General features: G+C 40.7%; 1 protein-coding gene across 1 annotated transcript in view; it reads right to left on the bottom strand.

Annotated features, from left to right (window-relative positions):
• LOC135524364 (peptidyl-prolyl cis-trans isomerase FKBP8-like) overlaps nucleotides 1-20,276 on the bottom strand; it is a 63,511-nt gene that overhangs the window by 4,563 nt on the left and 38,672 nt on the right. The window contains exon 6 of the mRNA XM_064951830.1: nucleotides 1,797-2,014. Within this exon, the coding sequence (XP_064807902.1) occupies nucleotides 1,797-2,014 (218 nt within the window). The remainder of the gene's footprint in view (nucleotides 1-1,796; nucleotides 2,015-20,276) is intronic.

Here is a 20,276-nt window from a genome sequence, read left to right as displayed (position 1 = left end):
TTATTCAAGGATTTACAGTATATTATAGAGACGGTAAAGTTAATTCATCTCACTAAAATCCAGGAAGAAGTCATCATAATCCAAAGTTTGGTGCATTGCCATTGTGTATTTAAGTGTGAATGATCACGAGAGATGTAAATCAGTGTTTTGATGCAAGTTCTATTTATATATATTTGTTCTACACATACAGGGGGGAGAGAAACCTATATCTGTTGGGATATTCAGTGATAATTCTAATGCAGATATTCAATGATGGAGTTTTTTCACCATGTATTAAATATTCTGTTGCATTACCACATTTGATAACTTCAAGCATTGTCATGAATCTTGCCCTGGAGGCAGAATGAGTGATTTCAGCTAGATGGGCCAGCTGCAAAGTCGAAATTGGCTATATTGTAAAAATGTATGAAAACAAAAATGTGCTTTTTTGGTCTTAATTTAAGGTTAGGGTTATCAGTGTGGTTAGGGTTATCAGTGTGGTTAAGGTTAGGGTTAGATTTAAAATAGGATTTTATGACTTTGGTCATTTGCTGGCGCAGCCACAATCTGCAGAGCTGCCTCCAGAACAAGATTCAGGATGAAAAATGCTAACCTGCAAAATTCGCAGTCTTTTTGCATTGAATATATTCATTTCTTGTTAAGTGCTGAGTAAAATGTAGCCATTGGCCTATCATCATTGATACATTTAGATGCAGCCCACGCTCTTCTCCTCACTGACTAATTTCTGTCAAATGTCTCTCTTGGGTCCACCCTGCCTTTCCAGCAATGAACATTATTAAGGACCTTGAATTAACATGAACGTTTATTAGGTTTGATTAAGAATCAACAGTAACATTTCTCATGACAGTGACCTCTGCTGGATATGCTCCTCATTATGATAGCATGATTAGTTCTGAGATGGATGACCAGTAAGCCATGAAGAGACTATCAGGCAATTGGCTGCTGGAAATGTGGACACTGTATTTTTCTGAAGTGTGCTAGTTAACTAAAAGCTGTGCGCAGGGCGTCGGGCGACCCGAAAATCTGAGGGGGCACAAAGTATGTGAGGAAGGCTGGGGGTGGGACGGAAGTTGCAGAATTTATAATTTTTCAAACACCTGAAATAGCTTTTTCCTGCAATCTAAAGGCATAATCATTATGCTTAATTATATACTAAAATTGGTATATTTTAACAAATTTAAAAGATATGCTTCTCTGCATCTGTAAAAAAAATATGAGTCTTATTCAGTACATTTAGTAATTGTTTGCTTTTCTAAAGTCTACCAACCTTGCCAGCAGTCATGCCAGCTAAGATAACTAACTTGATTGATATCCTGAAATGTCTTTTTGGTAGCTAGTTATGAGGTTGAGGGATTGGAAACCTATCTCGGCTAGCTAAAGCCAACATCATAAAATTGCTACAGATGTAGGAACTTCATCTGATCACCCTGTTGCAGGAGAACCTTCTTTCAATGCATGACATTTTAAAATGTGTAGTGTATATGAGTTTTAAAAAGTATTCTGAAGTTTTTAATTTCCAATTTGAAATTACATTTGATTTTCCCTTACGAAAAATGTATCAAACCCTACAAAAATGTCCATTCATTATAATCCATATAATAATTCACATTTCATATTCCCACAGGATTATTTTCTTGATTTAGCAAACTGGCTCAAATTAAGATCCTACATCTGTAGATGGCTAGTAGTATTACAGAAAAAAAGTGTATTTATTTATTTATTAACAAGACAAATCTGAGTGGGCACGTGCCCCTGTGCGTGAGTACCATGACACACGTGTTGAAAGAAAGGATTACCTCTAGTATGTGTAGTAAGGACATCAAGAGCCATCCAGTAGGCCCTGGCAGCCATGCTGTACTCCTCCCTCTGGAAGTGGAAGTTCCCACGCTCTCGTTTCTGGTTTCCGATGCGCATACGGTCCGAAATGGGGAGAATCAGAGGGTCGGGCTTCTCTCTGATGTCCAGGAGCTGCAGCTGGTAGAGTAAGGGGGCCCAGGCTGGAATATCTGTCTCCCTGCCAAAAACAAATACACACACATACACAAACCTTTAATCACACCCAGACCGGAGCAATAGGGATGGATAGCCTAAATATCTGCATCAACATCTCACTTTGATTGTGTGTAAATATGCTGGGTCAGTGCATATCATATCACTCATGTTGTTGACATCACCAGAATGGTTGTCTGAAGTCATTACCCATGTGCCAGTCATTTTCCAATACCACAACTAAGTTTTAAGTTGTTTCGGTTACATCTTGTTTGATTGGACAGTATATCGATTGGTGACTTCACCTGCAATATGTATTAGAAGACAACCAATATCTGCTATCTGATCGACAGGGAATTGGCACTGTGATCTAAGCTAGATAGATAGCTAGGTAGAGCACCAGTCAAAAGTTCTTCTTTATTTTTACTATTTTACTATTCAACATTGTAGAATAATAGTGAAGACATCAAAACAATGAAATAACACATATGGAATCATGTAGTAACCAAAAAAAGTGTTAAACAAATCAAAATATATTTTAGATTCTTCAAAGTAGCCACCCTTTGCCTTGATGACAGCTTTGCATATTCTTGGCATGCTTGGCATTCTCTCAACCAGCTTCACCTGGAATGCATTTCCAACAGTCTTGACGTTCCCACTTGTTGGCTGCTTTTCCTTCACTCTGCAGTCCAACTCATCCCAAGACATCTCAATTGGTTTGAGGTTGGGTGATTGTGGAGGCCAGGTCATCTGATGCCGCACTCCATCACTCTTTGTCTTGGTCAAATAGCCCTTACACAGCCTGGAGGTGTGTTGGGTCATTATCCTGTTGAAAAACAAATGATGGTCCCACTAAGCGCAAACCAGATGGGATGGTGTAATGCTGCAGAGTGCTATGGTAGCCATGCTGGTTCCGTGTGCCTTGATTTCTAAATAAATCACAGACAGTGTAATCAGCAAAGCACCCCCACACCATCACACTTCCTTGGTGTCCTTTAATAGTGCTCTCTTTGCAACAATTCGACCATGAAGGCCTGATTCACGCAGTCTCCTCTGATCAGTTGATGTTGAGATGTGTTTGTTACTTGAAGTCTGTGAAGCATTTATTTGGGCTTCAATTTCTGGGGCTGGTAACTGTAATGAACTTATGATTGTGTCTGGAAGAAAACCTGATGGAGTCTGCAAAATACCTGACACTGGGACGGAGATTTGTCTTCCAACAAGACAATGATCCAAAACATAAAGCAAAATCTACAATGGAATGGTTCAAAAATAAACATATCCAGGTGTTAGAATGGCCAAGTCAAAGTCCAGACCTGAATCCAATCGAGAATCTGTGGAAAGAACTGAAAACTGCTGTTCACAAATGCCCTCCATCCAACCTCACTGAGCTCGAGCTGTTTTGCAAGGAGGAATGGGAAAAAATTTCAGTCTCTCGATGTGCAAAACTGATAGAGACATACCCCAAGCGACTTACAGCTGTAATCGCAGCAAAAGGTGGCGCTACAAAGTATTAACTTAAGGGGGCTGAATAATTTTGCACGCCCAATTTTTCAGTTTTTGATTTTTAAAAAAGTTTGAAATATCCAATAAATGTCGTTCCACTTCATGATTGTGTCCCACTTGTTGTTGATTCTTCACAAAAAAATACAGTTTTATATCTTTATGTTTGAAGCCTGTAATGTGGCAAAAGGTCGCAAAGTTCAAGGGGGCCGAATACTTTCGCAAGGCACTGTATATATATATATATATATATATATATACAAACACACAAAGTTTACATACACCTTAGCCAAATACATTTAAACTCAGTTTCACAATTCCTCATATTGGGTCCGTTAGGATAACCCCTTTATTTTAAGAATGTGAAATGTCAGAATAATTAGTAGAGAGAATGATTTATTTCAGCTGTCATTTCTTTCATCACATTCACAGTGGGTCAGAAGTTTACATACACTCAATTAGTATTTGGTAGCATTGCCTTTAAATTGTTTGACTTGGGTCAAACTTTTCGGGTAGCCTTCCACAAGCTTCCAACAATAAGTTGGTTGACTTTTGGCCCATTCCTCCTGACAGAGCTAGTGTAACTGAGTCAGGCTTGTAGGCCTCCTTGCTCGCACACACTTTTTCAGTTCTGCCCACAAATGTTCTATAGGTTTGAGGTCAGAGCTTTATGATGGCCACACAAATACCTTGACTTTGTTGTCCTTAAGCTATTTTGCCACAACTTTGGAAGTATACTTGGGGTCATTGCCCATTTGGAAGACCCATTTGCGACCAAGCTTTAACTTCCTGACTGATGTCTTGAGATGTTGATAATTTTCCTTCCTCATGATGCCATCTATTTTGTGAAGTGGACCAGTCCCTCCTGCAACAAAGCACCCACCCAGCATGATGCTGCACCCCCGTGCTTCATGGTTGGGATGGTGTTCTTTGGCTTGCAAGCGTCCCCCTTTTCCACCAAAAATAACGATGGACATTGTGGCCAAACAGTTCTATTTTTGTTTCATCAGACCAGAGGACATTTCTCCAAAAAGTACGTCTTTGTCCCCATGTGCAGTTGCAAACCGTAGTCTGGCTTTTTATGGCGGTTTTGGAGCAGTGGCTTCGTCCTTGCTGAGCAGCCTTTCAGGTTATATCGATATAGGACACGTTTTACTGTGGATATAGTTACTTTAGTATCCGTTCTCTCCAGCATCTTCACAAGGTCCTTTGCTGTTGTTCTGGGATTGATTTGCACTTTTCGCACCAAAGTGCGTTCATCTCTAGGATACATAACGCGTCTCCTTCCTGAGAGGTATGACGGCTGCATGGTCCCATGGTGTTAATACTTGTGTACTATTGTTTGTACAGATGAACATGGTACTTTCAGGCATTCGGAAATAGCTCCCAAGGATGAACCAGACTTGTGGAGGTCTACAATTTGTTTTCTGAGGTCTTTTGATTTCTTTTGATTTTCCCATGATGTCAAGTAAAGAGGCCCTGAGTTTGAAGGTAGGCCTTGAAATACATCCACAGGTACACCTCCAATTGACTCAAATTATGTCAATTAGCTTATCAGAAGCTTCTAAAGCCATGATGTAATTTTCTGCAATTTTCAAAGCTGTTTAAAGGCACAGTCAACTTAGTGTATGTAAACTTCTGACCCACTGAAATTGTGATACAGTGAATTATAAGTTAAATAATCTGTCTGTAAACAATTGTTGGAAAAATGTATTGTGTCATGCACAAAGTAGATGTCCTAACCGACTTGCCAAAATGATAGTTTTTTATCAAGAAATTTGTGGTGGTTGAAAAGTGAGTTTTAATGACTCCAACCTAAGTTTATGTAAACTTCCGACTTCAACTGTATGTATATGTATATGTGTATGGTGTGTATGTTTATATATATATATATATATACACACACACACACAAGTATGTGGACACCTCTTCAAATGAGTGGATTTGGCTATTTCAGCAACACCTTTTACTTACAGGTGTATAAGATCGAGCACACCGCCATGCAATCTCCATAGACAAACACTGGCAGTTGAATGGCTTTACTGAAGAGCTCAGTGACTTTCAACGTGGCACCATCATAGGATGCCATCTTGCCCAGGTCAACTGTAAGTGCTGTTATTGTGAAGTGGAAACGTCTAGGAGCAACAACGGCTCAGCCACGAAGTGGTAGGCCACACAAGCTCACAGAATAGGACCGCCAAGTGGTGAAGCACGTAGCACGTAAAAGTCATCTGTCTTCGGTTGCAACACTCACTACCGAGTTCCAAACTGACTCTGGAAGCAATGTCAGCACAACAACAGTTCGTCGGAGCTTCAGTATATGGTTTCCATGGCCGAACAGCCGCACACAAGCCTAAGTTCACCATGCACAATGACAACGGTCGGCTGGAGTGGTGTAAAGCTCAACGCCATTGGACTCTGGAGCAGTGGAAACGCGTTCTCTGGAGTCATGACTCTCTTTCCTTGGTGAGGATCATAGGCGCCAGATCAGCTCGGCACAGGGCTGACAGATAGCCAGACCCCCCCCCCCCTCTCTCCCACCAGGGAGGAAGTGGGGAGTTGGGATGGTTTTATGACTTAATGCCGGTTGTAAACTTTCTCTCTCTTGCCCTGCAGTATTAAAAAGTAAAAAAATCCCTTTGTTACACAGAGAGACTTCGCCGCCAACACTTAAACAACGGTCACTGGACAATATATTTCAACATCCAAATTTTGGGAATGATGATGGATGGAATATGGAAAATGAATGTCTATTTTGTGATGTAAACATTATCAGCAAGACTATAATGGAAATACTGTAACTGAGGAAGGAAACACATTCTAGCCTTAAAGTTTCCACCCAATAGGATGATAATACAATATGAAGAATGATTGAAACTATGTTTGAAAAGATAGAAACTTGAGTTTAGTCTTCTAATAAGATAATGGTTTTTCATGTCTGTTGCACACTAACAAAGTCACGCCCCTAATGAGGTCAGAGTTCGTTTCCACATGATGGAACAGCCCTCCAAGGCCAGAGTGCTTAAAAGGACTCGCTGAGACTTGAAATACAATCCAGAGAATGTGAGGATGTGGTCCACACATTGAAATGGTTAAAACTACAAGACCAGAAAATGGTAAGACCCTCTGAAACTCCCAATGAGTGAAGAATTTGAAGACTAGACCAAACACTCACAGTCTGCAGCTGGGTATGTAAAGTAGTCTAGAGCAATTGACCAAAGATGGGAGGAAAGAACTGATTCCTCTCACCACCGTGTGGTACACCTGAAGTATCCATTCTAAGAACACTCCAAGACAAAGAGGCCTACTAAGAAGGTCATTGCGACCTTAGGTGGACAACCAGAGACTTACATCAAACCCCTTCCCATAGAACCATCAAGTTCAACAGAGAGACGACAAAGACATCTATGCGTAAATATATACATTGCATTTCTTTTCCAAATGAGCGGCCGTTCATGTGCAAAGTATTCATATTACGACGAGCATAGTTTCCAAATGTATGTAAGCATGACAACTCCATTCTCTTTGTCTCTCCCACTCTTTATCTTTCCCCACCCCCTTTCCATTGTGTAACAAGCTGTCATATCGTGTCAGTCCACTAGGGACTTTTATCTCATGTAAGTGTGTATGGTATTCTGTGTTATTATTTAGTTAGTTAATAAATAAATGATTAAATCAATTTGTGAAGTACTGAATGTTCAAAAGGGCTAGGGTTCTTGCGGATCCAGGGACATTGTGACATTCAGAATGAGACTGATGAGGTAATAATTAATAATTGTCTGTTATTGATGTAAGAGATATTTATGAATATTTAGATTTTAAGTCGGAAGATAGTAACTCGGTAAAGAACTTCTGCTGTGGTGCCCCAAATTCCTAATGAGTTAATTGTTACATGATTAATTTAATCGAGTAATAATTAAACGTAGTAGGTCATTATTAAATAAATAGCAGTAATCACATTAATGATAGTCACATCACATCACTGGAGTGATGAATCATGCTTCACCATCTGGCAGTCCGACGGACAAATATGCCAGGAGAACTCTACCTGCCGCAATGCATAGTGCCAAATGTACAGTTTGGTGGAGGAGGAATAATGGTCTGTTCACTTAGTTCCATTGAAGGAAAATCTTAACGCTACAGCATACAATGACATTACAGACGATTCTGTGCTTCCAACTTTGTTGGAAGGCCCTTTCTTGTTATAGTATGACAATGACCCCATGCACAAAGCAAGGTCCATAAAGAAATGGTTTGTTGAATCGGTGTGGAAGAACTTGACTGGCCTGCACAGGGCCCTGACCTCAACCCCATCAAACACCTTTGGGCTAAATTGGAACGCCGACTGGGAGCCAGGCCTAATCGCCCAACATCAGTGCCAAACCTCACTAATGCTCTTGTGGCTGAATGGAAGCAATGTGTGTTTATAGAGTATACACTCTTCTGGGTGAATGGAAGTGTGTGTATATAGAGTACCAGTTAAAGTTTTGACACACCTACTCATTCAAGGGTTTTTCTTTATTTTTTAGTTTTCTACATTGCAGAATAATAGTGAAGACATCAAACTACTAAATACCACATATGGAATCCTGTAGTAACCCAAAAAAGTGTAAACAAATCTAAATATATTTTATATTTGAAATTCTTCAAAGTAGCCACCCTTTGCCTTGATGACAGCTTTGCACATTCTTGGCATTCTCTCAACCAGCTCCATGAAGTAGTCACCTGGAATGCATTTCAATTAACAGGTGCCTTGTTAAAAGTGAATTTAAGGAATTTCTTTCCTTCTTAATGCGTTTGAGCCAATCAGTTGTGTTGTGACAAGGTAGGGGTGGTATACAGGTAGGGGTGGTATACCAAGTCCATATTATGGCAAGAACAGCTCAAATTAGCAAAGCGAAACAACAGTCCATCATTACTTTGAGACATGAAGGTCAGTCAATACGAAACATTATAAAAACCTTGAACGTTTATTCAAGTGCAGTCGCAAAAACCATCAAGCGCTATGATGAAACTGGCTCTCATAGGACCACCACAGGAAAGGAAGACCCAGAGTTACCTATGCTGCAAAGGGTAAGTTCATTAGAGTTACCAGCCTCAGAAATTGCAGCCCAAATAAATGCTTCACAGAGTTCAAGTAACTGACCCATCTCAACATTAACTGTTCAGAGGAGACTGCGTGAATCAGGCCTTCATGGTCGAATTGTTGCAAAGAAACCACTACTAAAGGACCCCAATAATAAGAAGAGACTTGCTTGAGCCAAGATACACAAGCAATGGGCAATAGACCGGTAGAGATTTGTCCTTTGGTCTGATGAGACCATCTTTGTGAGACGCAGAGTAGGTGAATGGATGATCTCTGCATGTATGGTTCCCACCGTGAAGCATGGAGGAGGAAGTTTGATTTAGAATTCAAGGCACACTTAACAATCACGGCTACCACAGCATTCTGCAGCGATACGCCATCCCATCTGGTTTGCGCTTAGTAGGACTGTCATTTGTTTTTCAACAGGACAATGACCCAAAATGCCTCCAGACTGTGTTAGGGCTATTTGGCCAAGAAGGAGAGTGATGGAGTGTGGCATCAGATGACCTGGCCTACACAATCACCCGACCTCAACCCAATTGAGATGGTTTGGGATGAGTTGGACTCCAGAGTGAAGGAAGAGCAGCCAACAAGTGCTCATCATATGTGGGAACTCCTTCAAGACTGTTGGAAAAGCATTCCAGGTGAAGCTGGTTGAGAGAATGCCAAGAGTGCGCAAAGCTGTCATCAAGGCAAAGGGTGACTACTTTGAAGAATCAAAAATATAAAAAATGTTTTGATTTGTTTAACACTTTTTTGGTTACTACATGATTCCTTATGTGTTATTTAATAGTTTTGATGTATTTACTATTATTCTACAATGTACAAAATTGTAAAAATAAAGAAAACCCCTTGAAGGAGTTGGTGTGTCCAAACTTTTGACTGGTACTGTATATATATATTCCTGTCGGTTCACACTTGACAGCTGTTCTCTACCAAGGTAGTGTTACTACAGTGAATTAAAGTTTCATATCTAAGTCACCACAAGCCCTAGGATTTGTGAACTTGGGAGGGTATTCCAATCCCTCCAAACTGGCAAGAAATGTAATCTGGTCCACCTGTGAGTTACACCTGTAAATTACTGATGTCTTCAGTTTACGCAAGAGTCACTCAGAAGGAAAGTTAAATTGGTTCTGCAGTTGATACCTGCGACCCTATAGCACACAATGGAGCGTGCATGACATGGGCTCACTTAATTGATTACGTTTAGCAGAGAGAGCAGTAGGTTGACTTCGGGAGTTGGGAGGAGAGCTCCACAATTCCCATACCATATGTCAACATCTAGATGGTACAGTGCACACCCCTTGCTTAATTATAGTGAAAGTAGTAAGCCCTGTCTTATTATCATCCCTCATTCAATATAAAGGCATAATTGGAAGGTGCAATTCTGATTTCTAGGGTCTTAAGTATGTCAAGGTCATATACCAAAATAAAGTTGTAAAACTCAATTCATTTTAAAAGGAGAAAGAAACAAGCCAATCGGATCATGTTAGAAATTCAGTTCTAGAAAGTAGAGATTGTAAATGAAATCTGATACCAGTCCAGTTGTCATAGCAAGGTCTGGTACTGGTAGTTGTATTGCAAGGTGATAGCACTGTGGTGTGTCAGATCATGAATTATTCAAATTGGTTGTGTCAATAACACAATTTGTCTGTTTAACATAATTAGTAAAGTACCAGTCTTTGGGCGCGTTCCTCTGCCCAGGCATTGATGACGCATGCCAGATCTTACAATGCGTGGATAGGTATTTTAAGTTTCAGCTAACCACATCATTATGTTATAGCAATCAGTCAGTTGATGACACAGTCGATGACGTGGCACGCAACCATTGGTGATGCATGCAATGTCTGAGCAGGGGAGCACGATCACTGTGCCTGTGTCGTCAGGTGGAATCGGGTTACCATTTCACCTCTCCTCCCAAGGGACTACATCCAGTGTTACATGATGCAGGAGCATGTAGCAGATGAGCTATGGCCTTGGAAACATGAGATGGATCCCTTGGGACTGGAGGAAGTAGGGGCATTCAAAGATGTTTATCTGTTTAGGCTTTGGATGAGTAGACAAAAGAGGAAATAACCTTAGAAGTCAGACTCCACCATTAGTGATGGTGACTAGCTCGTAGAACAGGAATGGGCAACTCCAGTCCTCGGTGGCCAAAGTGGTGTTACACTTTTTCCCCATCCCTAGACAACACAGCTGATTTAAACTAATTGCATTCTAAACTATAGATCATGATTAGTTGATTATTGGAGTCAGATGTGTTAGCTGGGGCTGGGGGCAAAAGTGTGAGACCAATCAGGTCCCCTAGGACTGGAGGTGCCCATCCCTGTCGTGGAATATTCATATTTAGCATATGTAGATGTTCAGGTAACTGCCAAAATAAAGGAAACACCTGAGTAAATGAGGGATACAAAGGCTATGGAAGAACTGTGACATTTTCAGCTTCCAGGAATTGTGTACAGATTCTTGCAACATGGGGCCGTGCATTATCATGCTGAAACATGAGGTGATGGCAATGGGCCTTTGGATCTCGTATCTCTGTGCATTCAAATTGCCATCAATAAAATGCAATTGTGTTCATTGTCCATAGCTTATGCCTGCCAATACCATAACCCCACCGCCACCTTGGGGTTCTCTGTTCACAACGTTGACATCAGCAAACTGCTTGTCCACACAACGCCATACACGTTGTGAGGCCTGTTGGACATAAATTCTCTAAAATGACATTGGAAGAACAAAAGGTTCTCAAATTGGGTTTAAGGGTGAATCGTTTGTGCATTCGGAAAGTATTCAGACCCTTGACTTTTCCACATTTTGTTATGTTACAGCCTTACTCGAACATTGATTAAATAGTTTTTTCCCCCTCATTAATCAACACATTATATGCCATAATGACAAAGCAAAAACAGGTTTAGACATTTGCTACTGTTTTTATTTTCTTATTTCACTGAAATTACATTTACGTAAGTATTCAGAGACTTTTTAATCAGTACTTTATTGAAGCAGCTTTGGCACTAATTGCAGCCTCAAGTATTCTTGGGTATGATGCTACAAGCTTGGCACACCTGTATTTGGGGAGTTTCTCCCATTCTTCTCTGCAGGTCTCCTCAAGCTCTGTCAGGTTGGATGGGGAGCGTCACTGCACAGCTATTCTCAGGCCTCTCCAGAGATGTTCAAGTCCGGGCTCTGTCTGGGCCACTAAAGGACATTCAGAAACTTGTCCTGAAGCCACTCCTGTGTTGTCTTGGCTGTGTGCGTAGGATTGTTGTCCTGTTGGAAGGTGAACCTTTGCCCCAGTCTGTAGTCCTGAGCACTCTGGAGCAGGTTTTCATCAAGGATTTCTTTGTATTTTGCTCTGTTCATCTTTTCCCTCGATCCTGACTATTCTCCAAGTCCATGCTGCTGAAAAACATCCCCGCAGCATGAGGCTGCCAACAATATGCTTCACCGTAGGGATGGTGCCCAGTTTCCTCCAGACATGATGCTTGGCATTCAGGCCAAAGAGTTAACTCTTGGTTTCATCAGACCAAAGAATCTTGGTCTGAGTCCTTTAGGTGCTGCCTTTTTGCCCAACTCCAAGTGGGCTGTAATGTGCTTTTTACTGAGGAGTGGCTTCCATAAAGGGTTGATTGATGGAGTGCTGCAGAGATGGTTGTCCTTCTGGAAGATTCTCCCATCTCCACAGAGGAACTCTGATGCTCTTTCATTGACCATCAGTTTCTTGGTCATCTCTTACCAATGCCCTTCTCTCCCGACTGCTCAGTTTGGCTGGGCGGTCAGCTATGGGAGGAGTCTTGGGGGTTCCAAACTTCTTCCATTTAAGAATGATGGAGACCACTGTGTTCTTGGGGACATTCAATGCTGTAGAAATGTTTTGATACCATTCCCCAGATCTGTGTATCAACACAATCCTGTCTGAGCTCTACAGACAATTCCTTCGACCTCATGTTTTGTTTTTTCCTCTGTCATGCACTGTCAACAGTGGAACCTTACATAGACAGGTGTGCCTTTCCAAATAATCTCTAATCAATTGTATTTACCACAGGTGGACTCCAAGTTGTAGAAACATCTCAATGATCAATGGAAGCAGGATGCACCTGAGCTCAATGTTGAGTCTCATAGGAAAGGGTCTGAATACTTATGTACATTTTCCAAAAACCTGTTTTCGCTTTGTCATTATGGAGTATTGTGTGTAGATTGATAAGGGAAATAATACATTTTCGAATAAAGCTGTACTGTAACAAAATGTGGAAAAATTCAAGAGGTCTGAATACTTTCCGAATGCACTGTATATTATGTATAACCTATCTAAATGCAAGAGATCGTCAAGTGCACAGGTAACATCAGGGATATTACCCCTGCATATTGAAACAGGCGGTATGTGGTGAAACGGAAGAAGAAAGACTAACTATTGTGACCTCAAAGAAATTGAGAATTAAACTAATTTGATCCTCTATTTCCGTTTTTACTACGATATACGCTTGCTCTTATTACAGAAAGCACACCAGATATACCCTGGCATTGTGGCTGAGCAATGAAAAGAAACTGAAATTGTTTTGTCCATTGTGTATTTCCATTTGCGGAATATTTAGATAAAGCCTGGAATAAAAGAAAGGGCTAACTATAATTAAATTATAAAAATTTGCTTCTGACAAATGACACTAATGAATACTCATGGAGAAAATGGTATTGATTCACACGCAGAGTGCGGCAGATGTTTATTTAAGCCTTCGAAAGCAGGAATCGTGGTCGCAGGCAATGGTCAAAAACCAACCGTGCAAACAGAAAGAACTGAACTAAATCGGGAGCTGATGAGACCAGCTGAGAAACGAACACAGGTGAAATCAATGAACAAAAATGAAAGACAGGGCTACGTTCAAGAACACAAAGAATAAAAACAGAAGGTTGACAAAGAAAAGCAGAACCTTACAGGCACGTGTGTACAGTCGTGGCCAAAAGTTGAGAATGACAAATATTAATTTCCAGAAAGTTTGCTGCTTCATTGTCTTTAGATATTTTTGTCAGATGTAACTGGAATACTGAAGTATAATTATAAGCATTTCATAAGTGTCAAGGGCTTTTGACAATTACATGAAGTTGATGCAGAGGCAATATTTGCAGTGTTGACCCTTCTTTTTCAAGACCTCTGCAATCCGCCCTGTCAATCTACAGTAGCTGCTGTCAATTAACTTCTGGGCCACATCCTGACTGATGGCAGCCCATTCTTGCATAATCAATGGTTGGAGTTTGTCAGAATTTGTGGGGTTTTGTTTGTCCACCCGCCTCTTGAGGATTGACCACAAGTTCTCAATGGGATTAAGGTCTGGGGAGTTTCCTGGCCATGAACCCAACATATCAATGTTTTGTTCTCCGAGCCTCTTATCACTTTTGCTCCATCATGCTGGAAAAGGCATTGTTCGTCACCAAACTGTTCCTGGATGGTTGGGAGAAGTTGCTCTCGGAAGATGTGTTGGTACCATTCTTTATTCATGGCTGTGTTCTTAGGCAACATTTTGAGTGAGCCCACTCCCTTGGCTGAGAAGCAACCCCACACATGAATGGTCTCAGGATGCTTTACTGTTGGCATGACACAGAACTGATGGTAGCGCTCACCTTGTCTTCTCCGGACAAGCTTTTTTCCGGATTCCCCAAACAATCGGAAAGGGGATTCATTAGAGAAAATTACTTTACCTCAGTCCTCAGCCGTCCAATCACTGTACCTTTTGCAGAATATCAGTCTGTCCCTGATGTTTTTCATGGAGAGAAGTGGCTTCTTTGCTGCCCTTGACACCAGGCCATCCTCCAAAAGTCTTCGCCTCACTGTGTGTGCAGATGCACTCACACCTGCCTGCTGCCATTCCTGAGCAAGCCTTGTACTGGTGGTGCCACAATCCCGCAGCTGAATCAACTTTAGGAGATGGTCCTGGAGCTTGCTGGACTTTCTTGGGCACCTTGAAGCCTTCTTCACAACAATTGAACCCCTCTCCTTAAAGTTCTTGAGCATCCGATAAATGGTTGATTTCAGTGCAATCTTATTGGCAGCAATATTCTTGCCTGTGAAGCCCTTTTTGTGCAAAGCAATGATGACGGCACGTGTTTCCTTGCAGGTAACCATGGCTGACAGAGGAAGAACAATGATTCCAAGCACCGCCCTCCTTTTGAAGCTTCCAGTCTCTTATTCGAACTCAATCAGCATGACGGTGATCTCCAGCCTTGTCCTCATTAACAGTCACACCTATGTTAACGAGAGAATCACTGACATGTCAGCAGGTCCTTTTATTTATTTATTTTTTATTTTACCTTTATTTAACCAGGCAAGTCAGTTAAGAACAAATTCTTATTTTCAATGACGGCCTGGGAACAGAGGGTTAACTGCCTGTTCAGGGGCAGAACGACAGATTTGTACCTTGTTAGCTCGGGGGTTTAAACTTGCAACCTTCCGGTTACTAGTCCACCACTCTAACCACTAGGCTACCCTGCCGCCCCGAATGCACTGTATATTTAGTCCTTTAGTCCCACTATAGTCCTTTTGTGGCAGTGCTGAAATGCAGTTCATGTTTTTGGGGGATTCATTTAATTTGCAAGGCATAGAGGGACTTGTCTCCCACATGAATCTTCTTTGTGCCAGACTGGGTTCAAATGCCTTCATTTTATTTTTTCTGAATTTAAATTATTGTTTGTAAGCTTATTTACAATTTATTTGCACTGCAGAGAACACAGGAAAAATAATTAGCATAATTATCACAGTAAATTATTGTAATGTTTGTTTGTCAATTAATCCCATGAGGGATGGGTTGCCAATTGGTGATTTGACACAAAAATAAAATGGAATTCATTGTAGCTAACCAGATGAATGAATGACAATGTTACGATTCACATCGTTATGAAGTAAAACCTTTGCTTTGTATCTTGTTTCGTCTCTATAGCCAGGACAATGGCAAGAAGGAAGGTTCAGTGGATGGGTAAGTCAATTGGGCTAGCTAGCTGGCCACAAAGAATTGTTAGCTCGCTACCAACGAAGAATTGACATTTACTGTACCTTGCATAACATTCGTTTTAGGTCAATTTTTCCTGTTTAACTAGTTAGCTGGCTGGCTAGATTACAACGATTCACATACTGTATATCTAGCTGATAATTTTTTAATAAAATGTTTGCTTGTGTATATCTTGTTTTGTCTATTGTTGCCATTGTCCAGGCTGGAAGAAGGTTCAGTGAACGGAGAGATGCAGCACGAGGTAATACAGTAAGGGAGTGTGAGTGCTTCTCAAATGTAGTGTTTTATGCGTTCTCCACACTCATCCTCACAAGGACATACTCAAGAGAATGTCCATGGAGAATATACTTGGAGCAAGAGTGTGGCGCACAGTTGTATGCATATTGAGAAACACACATTGTATGTCCTCTTTGGAGCTTACTACAGAGGAAGTATCCTTTCATGATCTGCCATGAATCTGTCCATCACCTTTCTGTACAAGTCCTCACTGGCATTATAATGATTTATTTATGTGATAAACCAATGGAAATGTGAATAGTTTATTAATTTATATAGCAGCCCAACAACTGATGTCATTGCATTTCACCTTCATGAGTGACAATTTTTATTTGTTTTCTCATTCTGGTCACACATTCCATGTAAATCCATTGACCAGGACGGATGACAATTGCTGAGAATGTATAAATAGACAAACTAGAACAGTGATTTGATTCTCTTTGCCTTGGAGTTTTCCCTTTCTGCTCTTATCTCACTACATTTCACAATAGTCCAAAGGCTACATTATGTAACACTGGACTGTATTGAAGAAACAAACACAGCCTCTCACCAGCCAGTTTGACTAGCTAAGAAAAGCAGATCACTGTGCTACAGGCATCCAGTTAGTTAGGGTAAACTCACTGGTTGATTAATGCACTGGTGCGGTGTGCTCCTAAAACACAGCCACATCAATAGAATATGAACCACAGCCACGACCTATAGAGACACACAGTGGAATCTCCATTAATTGTTCCCATAGGGAATTTTAGAAACACTTCAAATATGCTTCGTGTAGACTTACCCTGGCGTGGCATTTTGATAACTATGTCAATCTCTCTGACAGGATGACTTATCTCAATCTATTTACCCCCAAAGATGTTTTGATGTAGATAACATTAGGTAGGCGATAACATAAGGTTGGATATTTGTAATCTGTTGTGCTACAAAGCTAGCTAACTGACCATGTTAAGTCTATGGGAATCGGGGTCGGTGCCTTTTATGATGCGGGAGGACAATTTTGTTTTTCATGAGCATGGCCTTGTTTCAATTACAGCATATTGGATGACTGTCATTCATATTCCATTCACCCAGTTAAATGTAACATTGATAGGGTTAGGCTTCTACATGATACTAGAATTTTCCCTACACCTATCATGAGGTTGCTAAAACCTAGCCTATGAAAGGTTTGCAACGCAGTTGTACACATGTCAAGACACATTTGAAGTGACACATGTACAGACAGTGACACATTCAATACTGCCTTGCACACTCTTGCCTGCATCTAGCGCATCAAGTGTGTAATCATTAGTTCAAAAGTTGCCAACAAGAGTTTCTATTGGACAGATGCAGGTATCTTGCTTCCGTTGCAAAAAAAAAAAAGTTTTTCAACACCCCTAATCACCCGTAAAACACAGTTCACTTTCATAGCAGTCACGTTGAATTCCTTCACGCATCTGTACTCTCCTCTCACCTTTTCCCTCCATTTGTGGACTTCAAAGCAAAACACATCTGTACGTGACCAGGTGAAAATACCTTTCCAAGCCAAACACTATCATAACCGCTACGCACAGCCTACATCGTTGTCACCATATTAGCTAAAGTAACTTCATACTCAACATAGCTAATAGAACTAACACATTAGTAAACCCGCTACAGTCATGCAGTAACGTTAGTGTATAGCTGTAGAGGCTACTGTAGACCTTCATTGCAAAACAATGTGTTTAAATCAAGCAGTTTAGCAGTTACACAGGCGGGCCCCGGTGGCAATGAATTAGTCAAACCAAAAGTTTACCTTGACTTGGAAGTGTTGTCCAGTGTTGTCTTGAATAGTCATAACCAGCTAGTTAACACAGCACCCCTCTGTTTGAGTAGGATCAACTTGCTAGCTGCATTTGTTAGCTAAGTGAAACTGAAAGTGAAAGAAATGTGTTTGTTCAACTGTTTGCCTCTCCTTGAGTAAACTACTAACCACAATTTATGCACTGCAGTGCTAGCGAGCTGTAGCTTATGCTTTCAGAACGAGATTCATTCTCTGATCCTTTCATTGGGTGAACAACATTTCAGTTCATGCTGCAAGAGCTCTGATAGGTTGGAGGACGTACTCCGGAAGTTGTCATAATTACTGTGTAAGTCTATGGAAAGGGGTGAGAACCATGTGCCTCCTAGGTTTGTATTTAGTCAATATACGCAGAGGAGGACAGAAGCTAGCTGTCCGGCTACACCATGCTACCTTACAGTGCTGTAGAGGCTACTGTAGACCCTCATTGCAAAACAATGTGTTTAAATCAATTATTTGGTGACGTGAATATATTTAGTATAAGTTTGTCTTAAAAGGATAACTTTTTAAATGTTTAAAAATATATTTTTTTATGAGATTAACTGAGGATGGTCCTCCTCTGAGGAGCCTCCACTGGAGAAAACAATTGTTTGAAATGTAAATAATTTTTCTCACCAGAAAAGTATATATTTCAAATTATGTACACGTTATGGTATAGTTTTGACAAGTGTAATTTATAACGACATCACCAGCTGTGTCAATGCGTCGGAAGATGAAAGGCAAAAGCAAAAAATTGGCTGCCCCCTTGTTGCCAGGCTACATAAGGTGGACTGTGTAGCATACAGCTGAAGTTCCATTAACATCACAAGTCTTTTTTCTTTCACCCCAAAATATAAACAGCTGTGAAGTTGAAGTCGGGAGTCGTTTTTTCAACCACTCCACAAATTATTTTTGTTTTGGCAAGCCGGTTAGGACATCTACTCTGCATGACGCAAGTCATTTTTCCAACATTTTTCCAACTATTGTTTGTTCACTTATAATTCACTGTATCACATTTCCAGTGGGTCAGAAGTTTACATAAGCTAAGTTGACTGTGCCTTTAAACAGCTTGGAAAATTCCAGAAAATTATTTCATGGCTTTAGAAGCTTCTGATAGGCAATTATTTTATTTTATTTTTACCCCCTTTTCGTGGTATCCAATTGTTTAGTAGCTACTACAGTGCCTTGCGAAAGTATTCGGCCCCCTTGAACTTTGCGACCTTTTGCCACATTTCAGGCTTCAAACATAAAGATATAAAACTGTATTTTTTTGTGAAGAATCAACAACAAGTGAGACACAATCATGAAGTGGAACGACATTTATTGGATATTTCAAACTTTTTTAACAAATCAAAAACTGAAAAATTGGGTGTGCAAAATTATTCAGCCCCCTTAAGTTAATACTTTTTAGCGCCACCTTTTGCTGCGATTACAGCTGTAAGTCGCTTGGGGTATGTCTCTATCAGTTTTGCACATCGAGAGACTGAAATTTTTTCCCATTCCTCCTTGCAAAACAGCTCGAGCTCAGTGAGGTTGGATGGAGAGCATTTGTGAACAGCAGTTTTCAGTACTTTCCACAGATTCTCGATTGGATTCAGGTCTGGACTTTGACTTGGCCATTCTAACACCTGGATATGTTTATTTTTGAACCATTCCATTGTAGATTTTGCTTTATGTTTTGGATCATTGTCTTGTTGGAAGACAAATCTCCGTCCCAGTCTCAGGTCTTTTGCAGACTCCAAAAGGTTTTCTTCCAGAATGGTCCTGTATTTGGCTCCATCCATCTTCCCATCAATTTTAACCATCTTCCCTGTCCCTGCTGAAGAAAAGCAGGCCCAAACCATGATGCTGCCACCACCATGTTTGACAGTGGGTATGGTGTGTTCAGGGTGATGAGCTGTGTTGCTTTTACACCAAACATAACATTTAGCATTTTTGCCAAAAAGTTCAATTTTGGTTTCATCTGACCAGAGCACCTTCTTCCACATGTTTGGTGTGTCTCCCAGGTGGATTGTGGCAAACTTTAAACAACAATTTTTATGGATATCTTTAAGAAATGGCTTTCTTCTTGCCACTCTTCCATAAAGGCCAGATTTGTGCAATATACGACTGATTGTTGTCCTATGGAAAGAGTCTCCCACTTCAGCTTTAGATATCTGCAGTTCATCCAGAGTGATCATGGGCCTCTTGGCTGCATCTCTGATCAGTCTTCTCCTTGTATGAGCTGAAAGTTTAGAGGGACGGCCAGGTCTTGGTAGATTTGCAGTGGTCTGATACTCCTTCCATTTCAATATTATCGCTTGCACAGTGCTCCTTGGGATGTTTAAAGCTTGGGAAATCTTTTTGTATCCAAATCCGGCTTTAAACTTCTTCACAACAGTATCTCGGACCTGCCTGGTGTGTTCCTTGTTCTTCATGATGCTCTCTGCGCTTTTAACGGACCTCTGAGACTATCACAGTGCAGGTGCATTTATACGGAGACTTGATTACACACAGGTGGATTGTATTTATCATCATTAGTCATTTAGGTCAACATTGGATCATTCAGAGATCCTCACTGAGCTTCTGGAGAGAGTTTGCTGCACTGAAAGTAAAGGGGCTGAATAATTTTGCACGCCCAATTTTTCAGTTT

This window comes from Oncorhynchus masou, chromosome 31 (genome assembly GCF_036934945.1).
Source record: "Oncorhynchus masou masou isolate Uvic2021 chromosome 31, UVic_Omas_1.1, whole genome shotgun sequence".
In the NCBI taxonomy this organism is placed as follows: Eukaryota; Metazoa; Chordata; class Actinopteri; order Salmoniformes; family Salmonidae; genus Oncorhynchus; species Oncorhynchus masou.
The sequence above is the reverse complement of the archived record's forward strand: the minus strand, read 5'-3'. Positions and strand labels throughout refer to the sequence as shown.